The 14,178-nt window shown below is 39.7% G+C and overlaps 1 protein-coding gene across 1 annotated transcript in view; it reads left to right on the top strand.

The window, feature by feature from the left end:
• Positions 1-13,399, top strand: part of LOC124615666 (molybdenum cofactor biosynthesis protein 1-like) — a 49,282-nt gene extending 35,883 nt beyond the window's left edge. The window contains exon 4 of the mRNA XM_047143694.1: positions 13,344-13,399. Within this exon, the coding sequence (XP_046999650.1) occupies positions 13,344-13,399 (56 nt within the window). The remainder of the gene's footprint in view (positions 1-13,343) is intronic.
• The last annotated feature ends 779 nt before the right edge of the window (positions 13,400-14,178 follow it).

The raw sequence follows: 14,178 nt of genomic DNA, 5'->3' as shown, positions 1-14,178 counted from the left end.
CTCACTTAGTGATTTTACATAGGACAATAATTTCCCCTGCTTCTCAGCCAGATCTTTTGCTGAGGTATGACAGTGGTAGTAACCTTTCCTTGTTGGCATTTGGCATTCTCGTTTGAACTAAGAGTGCAGTAGCTTTTCCTTCCTCAGTATTTTCTGAATTTCATTGTTAAACCACAGTGGCTCTTTTGCATCCATAATTCGTTTACTAGGTACAGACTTGTTGAGAGTGCAATTCATGATCTATTTAAGCTTTGACCATAATCTCTCTATGTCCATCTTAATGGAACTAAGTGGGAACTAAGTGATGTCAGTTCTGTCTAAGTGAGATGCTAACATCTGCTTATCTGCTCTTTCTGGCATGAACATTTTCCTAGCCTTCTTGACTGATTTATTAATTTTTGTAATCTTTGTTGTTATGATGTTATCATGATTATTAATCCCCATCTCTATGCTGAAGTCATTGATGATATCTGGGCTGTTTGTAACTACAAGGTCTAAGATATTTCCATTGCATGTGGCATGCCAAACTAGGTGCTCAAGACAATTTTCGAAAACCACATTCAAAAGTGCTTCACAAGATTGACTGCACCCCCTGAAATAAAGCCATAGGCTACCATCTATACTCAGTAGGCTAAATTAACCTCCAACTAGCATTGCATGATCTAGGTATTTACGTGCTACTGTCTGTAGACTTTCTTTGAATGGCTCCAAAACTGTCATAGCAAAACCGGGTGGATGATTAAAACATCCATTAATTAACGTGATTTCACATAGACTTGTTATAGGCAACCAGGTAACTTCACTGTCACAATCAGCTTTGACCTCAATAGAGACAATGGACACTCCCTCTCCTACAGTGTCTAACCTGCCTTTCCGATATATATTCCATTAATCACTAAATATGTGAGAGCTTTCTACTCTGGGTTTCAGCCAGCTCTCAGTCTCTGAGAATAATTTGAGTGGGAGACTTTCCTGGATGGCAGTAAATTCGGAAACTGTGTTACAAGTACTTTGACAACTGATAAAATTTTGAGAATCTACACTGGAGTGAATTCAAAAGATAAACCTCAACCAACATTGAATGTATCTTGGTGATAAAGAGCCAAAATAAATAAATTGATGATTTTATTCCATTTCATCTGATTGAATGAAACACACACAGCATAACTACTCAGAAAACAACTATAGTGCGGATTACATTTACTATCATACATGTAGCACTCTGAGAACATTTCACCTTGTCATAGTAGTCCTGTGTTTTGGAACTAGGCAGTGCTTCATTTCACAAAGCGAAAGGAATAGCTTGTGTAAAAAAAAAAGAAGAGGAAATAGTGGTTGCTTGTGTTTTTAACACTATCATTCAATTTAGTTCCTACTGTGAACTTTGCAGCTAGGATATGTAAATGCTCTGAGACTGCTATTGATAATATCTTTATGAACAAATCTAGAGGAAAAAAGTCATATCACAAAACCAATAGTAAATGGACTATCTGATCACGACATGCAGCATCTTGTGTTAAATGTTGAAACTTGTCAGGATAAAAAAATATTAAATCTGAGTACAGGAGGATAATAAATAAGCCAGAAATTGAGGAATTCAGGAAATTGCTCAAAGACATGAACTGGAGAGATGTTTACCTGACTCAAATGGAAAATACAAAGCATTTATTAATAAAGTTACCTCCTCTTTTGAAAATTGTTTTCCCCTAAAGGTAACTCAGATCACACAGAAGTCAAAAGATAAACCATGGATTACACAAGGAATAAAGATATCATGTGGGGCAAAAAGGAGACTGTATCTACTATCTAGGAACATTTCTGATATTAGAATTGTAATGCATTGCAAAGAATACTGCAAAATATTGAATCAAGTGATCCAGAAATCGAAGTAGCTTTATTAAGAGAAAAAGATAATTGTATCGGGCAACAAAATAAGAACTGTATGGGATATAGTGAAGACAGAGAGAAGTGGGGCCAAAAAGGAAGTGGAACCGATAGCTCTAAAAGTAAATGAGACTTTGGTAACAAGTGCATGTAGTGCTGTAAATCTCTTAAGCAAGACTTAATTTTTGTTACTGACGGCTCGGGGTTATCAGGTTTGGTGAATGGTGCAATGGAGTATCTGGGACCAGTCTTTGAAGAACATCGTGCAGAACCTATACGAGGAACTTTGAATTCCAACCATTGCTTCTCAGTATACTTACTCCATAATGAAATTTGATGCAAGTTATATATCTATATTTCCAACAAATAGCTCAATACATATTATCAATACTAGGAATAAGAACAATCTACATAAAGACCTAAAATCACTTATGTTGGTCCAAAAGGGGGCCCAATATTCAGGAACACACATTTTCAATAAATTACCAGCAACCATTAAAAACTTGGTTTCAGATAAAGCACAGTTTAAACAGAGTTTGAATGACTTTTTGATAGGCAATGCCTTCTACTCTACAGATGAATATCCTAACAGAGACTGTTAGGCCAGCGTAAGTAAAAATATGTTAGATTTAAGTTTTGACAGTACTTGGTTGCAACAGTCAATATTAGGTATTTTGTGTATGCTAAATTTATTAATAGTGCATAACATAAATTTATTAATAGTGCATAACAATGTTTCCCCCCCCCCCCCCCCCCCCCCCCCCCCCCCATGAACCATGGACCTTGCCGTTGGTGGGGAGGCTTGCGTGCCTCAGCGATACAGATAGCCGTACCGTAGGTGCAACCACAATGGAGGGGTATCTGTTGAGAGGCCAGACAAACGTGTGGTTCCTGAAGAGGGGCAGCAGCCTTTTCAGTAGTTGCAAGGGCAACAGTCTGGATGATTGACTGATCTGGCCTTGTAACAATAACCAAAACGGCCTTGCTGTGCTGGTACTGCGAACGGCTGAAAGCAAGGGGAAACTACAGCCGTAATTTTTCCCGAGGGCATGCAGCTTTACTGTATGATTACATGATGATGGCGTCCTCTTGGGTAAAATATTCCGGAGGTAAAATAGTCCCCCATTCGGATCTCCGGGCGGGGACTACGCAAGAGGATGTCGTTATCAGGAGAAAGAAAACTGGTGTTCTACGGATCGGAGCGTGGAATATCAGATCCCTTAATCGGGCAGGTAGGTTAGAAAATTTAAAAAGGGAAATGGATAGGTTGAAGTTAGATATAGTGGGAATTAGTGAAGTTCGGTGGCAGGAGGAACAAGACTTCTGGTCAGGTGACTACAGGGTTATAAACACAAAATCAAATAGGGGTAATGCAGGAGTAGGTTTAATAATGAATAGGATAATAGGAATGCGGGTAAGCTACTACAAACAGCATAGTGAACGCATTATTGTGGCCAAGATAGATACGAAGCCCACGCCTACTACAGTAGTACAAGTTTATATGCCAACTAGCTCTGCGGATGACGAAGAAACTGAAGAAATGTATGATGAAATAAAAGAAATTATTCAGATTGTGAAGGGAGACAAAAATTTAATAGTCATGGGTGACTGGAATTCGAGTGTAGGAAAAGGGAGAGAAGGAAACATAGTAGGTGAATATGGACTGGGGGACAGAAATGAAAGAGGAAGCCGCCTGGTCGAATTTTGCACAGAGCACAACATAATCATAACTAACACTTGGTTTAAGAATCATGAAAGAAGGTTGTATACATGGAAGAACCCTGGCGATACTAAAAGGTATCAGATAGATTATATAATGGTAAGACAGAGATTTAGGAACCAGGTTTTAAATTGTAAGACATTTCCAGGGGCAGATGTGGACTCTGACCACAATCTATTGGTTATGGCCTGTAGATTAAAACTGAAGAAACTGCAAAAAGGTGGGAATTTAAGGAGATGGGACCTGGATAAACTAAAAGAACCAGAGGTTGTACAGAGATTCAGGGAGAGCATAAGGGAGCAATTGACAGGAATGGGGGAAATAAATACAGTAGAAGAAGAATGGGTAGCTTTGAGGGATGAAGTAGTGAAGGCAGCAGAGGATCAAGTAGGTAAAAAGACGAGAGGTAGTAGAAATCCTTGGGTAACAGAAGAAATATTGAATTTAATTGATGAAAGGAGAAAATATAAAAATGCAGTAAGTGAAACAGGCAAAAAGGAATACAAACGTCTCAAAAATGAGATCGACAGGAAGTGCAAAATGGCTAAGCAGGGATGGCTAGAGGACAAATGTAAAGATGTAGAGGCCTATCTCACTAGGGGTAAGATAGATACCGCCTACAGGAAAATTAAAGAGACCTTTGGAGATAAGAGAACGACTTGTATGAATATCAAGACCTCAGATGGAAACCCAGTTCTAAGCAAAGAAGGGAAAGCAGAAAGGTGGAAGGAGTATATAGAGGGTCTATACAAGGGTGATGTACTTGAGGACAATATTATGGAAATGGAAGAGGATGTAGATGAAGATGAAATGGGAGATATGATACTGCGTGAAGAGTTTGACAGAGCACTGAAAGACCTGAGTCGAAACAAGGCCCCCGGAGTAGACAATATTCCATTGGAACTACTGACGGCCGTGGGAGAGCCAGTCCTGACAAAACTCTACCATCTGGTGAGCAAGATGTATGAAACAGGCGAAATACCCTCAGACTTCAAGAAGAATATAATAATTCCAATCCCAAAGAAAGCAGGTGTTGACAGATGTGAAAATTACCGAACTATCAGCTTAATAAGTCACAGCTGCAAAATACTAACACGAATTCTTTACAGACGAATGGAAAAACTAGTAGAAGCCAACCTCGGGGTAGATCAGTTTGGATTCCGTAGAAACACTGGAACACGTGAGGCAATACTGACCTTACGACTTATCTTAGAAGAAAGATTAAGGAAAGGCAAACCTATGTTTCTAGCATTTGTAGACTTAGAGAAAGCTTTTGACAATGTTGACTGGAATACTCTCTTTCAAATTCTAAAGGTGTCAGGGGTAAAATACAGGGAGCGAAAGGCTATTTACAATTTGTACAGAAACCAGATGGCAGTTATAAGAGTCAAGGGACATGAAAGGGAAGCAGTGGTTGGGAAGGGAGTAAGACAGGGTTGTAGCCTCTCCCCGATGTTGTTCAATCTGTATATTGCGCAAGCAGTAAAGGAAACAAAAGAAAAATTCGGGGTAGGTATTAAAATTCATGGAGAAGAAATAAAAACTTTGAGGTTCGCCGATGACATTGTAATTCTGTCAGAGACAGCAAAGGACTTGGAGGAGCAGTTGAATGGAATGGACAGTGTCTTGAAAGGAGGATATAAGATGAACATCAACAAAAGCAAAACAAGGATAATGGAATGTAGTCTAATTAAGTCGGGTGATGCTGAGGGAATTAGATTAGGAAATGAGGCACTTAAAGTAGTAAAGGAGTTTTGCTATTTGGGGAGCAAAATAACTGATGATGGTCGAAGTAGAGAGGATATAAAATGTAGGCTGGCAATGGCAAGGAAAGCGTTTCTGAAGAAGAGAAATTTGTTAACATCCAGTATAGATTTAAGTGTCAGGAAGTCATTTCTGAAAGTATTCGTATGGAGTGTAGCCATGTATGGAAGTGAAACATGGACGATAAATAGTTTGGACAAGAAGAGAATAGAAGCTTTCGAAATGTGGTGCTACAGAAGAATGCTGAAGATTAGATGGGTAGATCACATAACTAATGAGGAAGTATTGAATAGGATTGGGGAGAAGAGAAGTTTGTGGCACACTTGACCAGAAGAAGGGATCGGTTGGTAGGACATGTTCTGAGGCATCAAGGGATCACCAATTTAGTATTGGAGGGCAGCGTGGAGGGTAAAAATCGTAGAGGGAGACCAAGAGATGAATACACTAAGCAGATTCAGAAGGATGTAGGTTGCAGTAGGTACTGGGAGATGAAAAAGCTTGCACAGGATAGAGTAGCATGGAGAGCTGCATCAAACCAGTCTCAGGACTGAAGACCACAACAACAACAACAACAACAATATTTCATTCTGACAGCGTATTAATTCTGTAAATATTAGCTTCTCCAGTTTACTGTATTGTATTCACCTATTTTGACAATCTCGTGACAAATGATCAGGGTAGTATTCATTATATTAAAATGTTTTGTGTTATACATTCTGACATGTTCCACACCCTTGAGAATCATCTCATTTTTTCGGTGTATGTAACGAAAACTGAATCAAATCAAATGCAATCACCATCTCTCATCATGTAATAACTTCACTTCTTCTTCTTCCCTTGTCGTCTCCTGTTTTTCCAGTACTCATCCATCTCCTCCTCATGTTTTTCCCCCTTTATTCTATTCGTGTTGTTCTCAATCCCCTATTTCTTCTGCATCGAAAGCCTTTTATTTTTATTTATTTATTTTTTTTATCGAGGTGAGTCTTTATGGACTGCGTGGTAACAACCGACTTCACTGTAGTGTCCATGTCTTGTTCTTGCTCCAGCTTTGACTTCCTGCCAGTATCTTCTGAGCCCCTCCAAGAAGTACCTTTTTATGCCCTTCAGATAAGGGTCCTCACTGTCTTTCGGATGTTGATGCCATGTTAAAACCTTGGTAGTTGGTCACCATTCTTCTAAATTTGTTCCTTTCAGGAATTTCTCTCTGAGATACCAATCTGCTTAAGATCTTTTTCACATTCTTTGAACCATCTCGGCCTCGTTTTCTTAGATAGGATGAAACTCTGTATTCTTTTTGATAGTCGATCACCGTCCATTTTCATGAGATGACCATAAAAAACAATCATTTCTTTGTAATGGATGCTGTGATAGGTTCTGTCTTGCTGCACGATTCCTCATTTGCTCTCATTCGCCATTGTCCATCGACCCATCTATTACCTTAGGATTTTCCTTAATATCCTACACTCACGCTTTTCCAGCCGCTCAGCTTGACCTTGTCTATTCGTGGTCAAAGTTTTGGATGCTTATAAGCCCTCAGGTTTTACAACTGTATTATAATGTTGGAACTTGGCCCACATACTCATAGACTTTTTGTTATAAGTATTCTTTGTCAGTTGGTATGCTTGGTCTAACTTCCTCATCCTGGCAATTGCTTCTTCTTTTAATCCATTCTCCTGGTGGATGACTTCACCGAGATACCTGAAATTCTTAACTCATCCGATTTTTTCCCAGGTTGGTTATCATCCATTCAGGTCCGTTACAGATGTTCGTCATATATTTTGTCTTTTGAATAGAGATCTGGAGTCTAACTTTTTTCAGCAATTTCTGACAGCCTATTTATCTTGTTGACTGCTGACTCTATGTTGTTAGCAAAAATGGCCAGGTCAGCCGCAAAATCTAAGCAGTCAATGCACACCCCTTTGTTCTTAGGACCAAGTCTGAACCACTCTTCATTTGTTTCTTCTTGGGCTAATAACTTTCTCCACTCTCGAGTGACCTTTTCCAAGACACAATTGAAAAGGAGAGGGATAGTCCATCTCCTCGTCTTATGTCCGTTCTGATTGTAAAGGGTTTAGATACCTCACCCATAAATTTAATTTTTGACGCTGTGTTAGTAAGAGTTTGTTTGATCAGCTTTCTTGAGGTATTATCCATCCCAAACTTTTCCAAAATATTCATTAATGCCTGTCAGTCGATGGAGTCATATACTTTTTGAAAATCAACAAACATGACCACATAGTTATTTCTTCCAGTTTTTTGGACCTGATGATGTTCTTCAGGCTAAAGATCTGTTCTGCGCAAGAATCGCCCTTTCGGAAACCAGCTTGATAGTCCCCAATCAGTTGGTTACAATGACCTTCTATTCTATTCTGTATCACTTTGGAGAGAATCTTATATGGAACAGATACTAATGAGGTACCCCTATAGTTATTGACATTCTATTTATCACCTTTTTTGTGTAGACGATGGATTAAAGCTGACTGCCGTTCAGTTGGTATCATCCCAGCTCTCCAGATCTCCTCAAAAAGTTGGACTAGTATATCTAGAGTTTCATTATTTGCCAGCTTCAGTAGTTCCACCACTATTGAATCCTCTCCAGCTGCCTTATTATTCTTAAAGTTGTTGATGATCTCTTTGGTCTCCTCTTTACTAGATGGAGATTAGGGGTAGTTTGTGGATTGGGGCACATGCAGGGAATCTTTCTTTCGGTTCATCACAATTAAGTAGGTTTTCAAAGTAACGAGACATGATCTTGCAGTTTTCTTTGTTGGTCAGGCCGAGTGTGGTGTGCATACTGTAAGACCTTCAGTACACACACCATCAGATTATTTGACTTGTTGCTCTAACGAAGTAAGCGAGTGTCAGCAATATGTCTCGTGGTCTTATCATGGTGTGTGTATCTTCTGCCATTCGGTCAGATGATAGAAATGCCACTTGCATGCTTAGAGTAGCAGATTGACGGTGACCAACTTTAAACAGAATTTGATTAATTTTCACACACATTTACTAAAATAATAACAAATATAAAAATTACTTAACTTGGTTCTGGATGCTATTTACAGTTGACAATCTGAAGTTCTTTGGGATTGGTACGTTAATCTTATTCTCACATATATCTCAGATACTTGACAAAAGTGTCTATACATTTATCTTCATGGCTATGTACAGGAATATGGTAATCTTATCAGGCGCAGACTGAATCTTGACTATGGACTGGTACAGACAATTGTAGAACTCGACGGACTGGTACAGACTAATGCAGACTGGTACAGACTAATGCAGACTCATACAGACTGGTGCAGACAAATGCAGACTGACTGATCGAAGGTCTTTACACTCGTTATAATACCTCGCACGTTCATGTATCACTGCGCGAGTGTGATGCGCGAGGAGAAAATGTTCTATGTTAGCAGCAATCTCATTGGCTGCGTTACATACACTCCTGGAAATGGAAAAAAGAACACATTGACACCGGTGTGTCAGACCCACCAGACTTGCTCCGGACACTGCGAGAGGGCTGTACAAGCAATGATCACACGCACGGCACAGCGGACACACCAGGAACCGCGGTGTTGGCCGTCGAATGGCGCTAGCTGCGCAGCATTTGTGCACTGCCGCCGTCAGTGTCAGCCAGTTTGCCGTGGCATACGGAGCTCCATCGCAGTCTTTAACACTGGTAGCATGTCGCGACAGCGTGGACGTGAACCGTATGTGCAGTTGACGGACTTTGAGCGAGGGCGTATAGTGGGCATGCGGGAGGCCGGGTGGACGTACCGCCGAATTGCTCAACACGTGGGGCGTGAGGTCTCCACAGTAAATCGATGTTGTCGCCAGTGGTCGGCGGAAGGAGCACGTGCCCGTCGACCTGGGACCGGACCGCAGCGACGCACGGATGCACGCCAAGACCGTAGGATCCTACGCAGTGCCGTAGGGGACCGCACCGCCACTTTCCAGCAACTTAGGGACACTGTTGCTCCTGGGGTATCGGCGAGGACCATTCGCAACCGTCTCCATGAAGCTGGGCTACGGTCACGCACACCGTTAGGCCGTCTTCCGCTCACGCCCCAACATCGTGCAGCCCGTCTCCAGTGGTATCGCGACAGGCGTGAATGGATGGACGAATGGAGACGTGTCATCTTCAGCGATGAGAGTCGCTTCTGCCTTGGTGCCAATGATGGTCGTATGCGTGTTTGGCGCCGTGCAGGTGAGCGCCACAATCAGGACTGCATACGACCGAGGCACACAGGGCCAACACCCGGCATCATGGTGTGGGGAGCGATCTCCTACACTGGCTGTACACCACTGGTGATCGTCGAGGGGACACTGAATAGTGCACGGTACATCCAAACCGTCATCGAACCCATCGTTCTACCATTCCTAGACCGGCAAGGGAACTTGCTGTTCCAACAGGACAATGCACGTCCGCATGTATCCCGTGCCACCCAACGTGCTCTAGAAGGTGTAAGTCAACTACCCTGGCCAGCAAGATCTCCGGATCTGTCCCCCATTGAGCATGTTTGGGACTGGATGAAGCGTCGTCTCACGCGGTCTGCACGTCCAGCACGAACGCTGGTCCAACTGAGGCGCCAGGTGGAAATGGCATGGCAAGCCGTTCCACAGGACTACATCCAGCATCTCTACGATCGTCTCCATGGGAGAATAGCAGCCTGCATTGCTGCGAAAGGTGGATATACACTGTACTAGTGCCGACATTGTGCATGCTCTGTTGCCTGTGTCTATGTGCCTGTGGTTCTGTCAGTGTGATCATGTGATGTATCTGACCCTAGGAATGTGTCAATAAAGTTTCCCCTTCCTGGGACAATGAATTCACGGTGTTCTTATTTCAATTTCCAGGAGTGTGTTAATACGCGGATCGGCGGAAGCAGAATTTGGTCCGTCTCTATGGCAGCGCCATCTCATAGTGCGGAGATGGATGAGCGCTGCGCCTGCGCTGTTTTGATTAGCGGGGCGCACTCTAGTGGGAAATTTGTGTACGCGCTGAATATGCGGAACTATGTACACAACACTGAGCTTTCCATTTTCGTCTTTAAAACAAAAACTAGGGGCTTGGTATCCTTTCAAGTTCGATTTGAACGTCTGATAGAAGTCTCTGACATTGTTTATCTGGAAACGCTGATCGATCTATTCTAACTGCTGTTTCTCATGCAATTGCTTAGACCTTCATAGAGTTCTGGCTGCATATTTTCGAACTTCATGGAATACATCAAAATCATCAGGACTCCTGGTAGAATTCCACTTTTTGCATGCACTTGCTGTTTGGGCCACCACCTCACCACAAACCTCATTCCACCATGTATGATTCCTCTTTTTAGCTGTCAGGATTGTAGTATTAGCTGCTTGTTGGATCATGGAGGCAATGTCTGCCCATTTATGGGATTCAACTGTCAGTTACTGGTGGCATTGTTCCAATATGTTTTGATTGATTTTGATCTTCGCAATATCATATTTATGAATTTTATTTCCGGTTTTCACGGTCTTATTGAGAGGGATGAAATTAATTTTGATCTTGGAGAGGTGATGATCCTTTTAAATTCAGTATTTTATCTGTAAAAAGGTTTCTTTCTATTATTTCTGATTGTTTGATGTTGTTTCTTTCTTATTTCTGTAATCCATGCTATCATTGAGTCCTTCTTCCAGTACTACTCATTCAGTAGAGGTCTCTAAAAAAAGATTAATCTTCTTTTAGCCATTACTTCTGATATTTTCTCAAAATTTTTGTAGATCTCCTCATTACTTCTCATTTTCCAGCCATCTGTAGCTTGTATTGCAACCATTATTTTCTAATAATGCTCCTTTGAGGAACCTCTGTTCTGTCCAGCTTATAGTTCATCATTAGGCATCCTCATCCATATAAACATCCTGGTCATACCACTGTGGGATAGTGTTTTAGTTTTGTTTTTTTAGTTGTACATTTCTTGTTGTAAATATCCTTTGTAAAACGATTTGCTCTCTCCAGTTTTCTGACTCTTGCATCTACTGTTAATTCTTCTAGTCCATTTTGTTGTACAGTTTGTCCAATATATTTAAATTTACTTACTAATGCTATTTTACATTTTTGTTTTTCTAAGAATGTTGATGCATTGTTTGAAATTGTCATCAATGTTGTTTTTTCGGCTGAAATTTTGGGACCAGCTCTCTTTGCTATTTCTTCCAAAAGATTTCTTTCAATAACTGTCTGTCAGATTTTTTGAAAGTATATCAGAATCATCTGCAGAAGCCAGGCAGTTTACCTTAATTCCATTTGTTATTCGTCCTAAAATTATTGGTTCAATTTTGTAATTTTTTTTTCTCCAAATTCCAGATACTTTCTATTTTTTCTAGAATGCAGTGTTACAGTAAAGGTGATAAACTGTCCCCTTGTCTAACACCAGTTTTTATTTCAAATGGTTGAGATACTTCTCCCATAAATTTAGCTTCAGTCATCCTATTTGCTAGTGTTTTGAGGATTATGTTTGCTTTAATACAAAATTCTTTGATGATTTTACCTATAATTTCTCTGCCTACCAAATCAAAAGGTTTCTTGAAACCAATACATGATACTATTATAGGTTTGGTGATTAGCAGTCTGTGGAGGATTATCGATTTTCTAATAAACATCTGCTCTGTGCAGGGTCTTCCCTTTCTAGAGCTCCTCGAGATTCTCCCAGTTATTTGTCTAAAGTTTCTACAACTCTGTCCAGAGAATTTTTGATAATATTTTGTATACCACTGGCAGAAGTGAGGCATCTCTGCCATTGTTGACATTTTGAGTGTCCCCTTTTTTTCATAGCTGTGGATTAATGCTTTCCATAATCTCTTCAGCTTTCCAAATGTTCTCAAACAGCAGTTGTAGATCATTTGTGTGTTCTGACTATTTCAATAATTTTGCTGTAGTGGAGTCTTCATTTGTTGCTTTGAAGTTTTGGAAGATTTGATGGCTTCATGAATTTATTGCTCTGTTAGTGGAAAATCTTCCTCCAGATGTTGTGGGACTGCTATTATATATTGCTACAATGTGCTGTTATTGTTGTTGTTGTTGTTGCTGTTGTTGTTTGGTTGCCTGTTCTTCAGCACTTTCTTTCTGTTTCCTTTATCTATTTGCCGCCATTTTAGCCGGTTTACCAGTATTTTCAGCTTGTTCTTCACTTATTTGACCTTTTGGTGGCTCCTCTTGAAGAGATCTTATTTCTCAGCATTTAAAATTACATCATCTGCTGCTCTTTCGCAACTGAATTTCATCATGTCCATCTTCCTTGACTCAAGATCCTGAATTTTCATCCTTAATTCTTGAACAGTCTCATTTCTCTTTTTGTGTTTTCCAGATGAAGAAACTTTTGGTCCTCAAAGCTAAGATTAGTATCAGTTTTTTTATTTGTTTCTGCCTATGGCTGCTATATCTCTTTAGTTAGAATATTTTCTCTCTCTGTATTTGATTATAGTCTAAGTCTGAATATTTTTATAAGTACATTTATTGCTGTAGCAATGAGTAAAATAAATTGTATTGCACTGCCTGTAGCATGTAGCACCATTTTGACTTTTAGTCCTCTTGCTGTACAAAAAGTAGCTTTGATGATTACTTAATGCAAGTATTTTGTAAGAGCTGTGGAACGGTTAGTATCTGTTTATATTTTTCTGATTAATTCAAGCTCGTCAATGCACATCCTGTGTTAAGGAAATATTTGCACTGAATTTACTGTGTGTTAAATATAAGCAGTGGATCCATTGGGGTAGTCTGTTTGGTAGAAATATGTCAAGGTGAACAAAACAGGAGATGGTGAAGGAAGAGAGGGAAAAGAACAACATTTGCTTCTCATCAGCATTATAACTGGGTTGCAACATTCAGTGAAAATTATCTGTGACAGGAAGTTGTCATAAATACATTTTTTGAAGAAACTTTATGTATGTATAAGCATTTATTAAATTTAAAAAGTTGGATTTCATCTGTTAATACAAAAGATAATGTTTTGCATTGCAGGCATGATGAACCTGTCAAAGATGAAGAATCGGCCAATGATTCTTATTGGAGGATAACAGTATGTATAACTTAAACTTGAGATTCTTGAAAATAAAGCTAGTCAGTATTTCTTAACAGTACTGATTTAAATACATCTAAAAGATCGCTGTTACCTAAATGAAAGTTGACGAGCAAAGTCTTAGTGGACATTTGTATAAAATTGTCATAGGTGTTATTTACAAGAAGAGTAAATAGTTTCAATAGGAATGTGGTGAGACATTTAACAAATGTCATGACCACACATTAATAGGACCTTATAACACTACCATTATGATATTAGTATGCTTTTACGTAAATAACAGAAACCCTGTCTCTATGTTGCCACGTATAACCCTCTTACTAAAATTTAGTTTAGTTTTAAAATAAAATACACTATCGAAGGATAGTCCTGTTTACAGGAAAAGATAATCAATAGAGTTATCCTTCTTACAGGATTTACCGTGTGTTGCGTCTAATGGATAAGTAAATTGGACTATTCACTTCTTTTCCTAAGATCTTACCCAGTGGCTAGATAGGAACACAGTATGAATAATAATATACTGAAGCTAGGAAAACTCATTTCCAAGTTCATTTAGTGGTTTAAAACATGTACTTAATGGTCACCAACCTATCCTGGCAATGAAATAGTGAAGTATTGGAGAAGCAGAAATGTGAATTTTGCCTACTTTCTTGCTACTGTTTAGTTTGGCACTTCAAATAAATTACCCCACTTAAACAATTTTGGGCTACATCTTTATACATTATGTTTTTAAAAAAGAAAAAGCCCAGTAGATAACTTCAAGGAAGGTAAAAAAAA

This window comes from Schistocerca americana, chromosome 5, assembly GCF_021461395.2.
Source record: "Schistocerca americana isolate TAMUIC-IGC-003095 chromosome 5, iqSchAmer2.1, whole genome shotgun sequence".
Classification (NCBI taxonomy): domain Eukaryota; kingdom Metazoa; phylum Arthropoda; class Insecta; order Orthoptera; family Acrididae; genus Schistocerca; species Schistocerca americana.
Note: the sequence above shows the minus strand (reverse complement) of the source record. Positions and strands in the feature narration are given on the sequence as shown.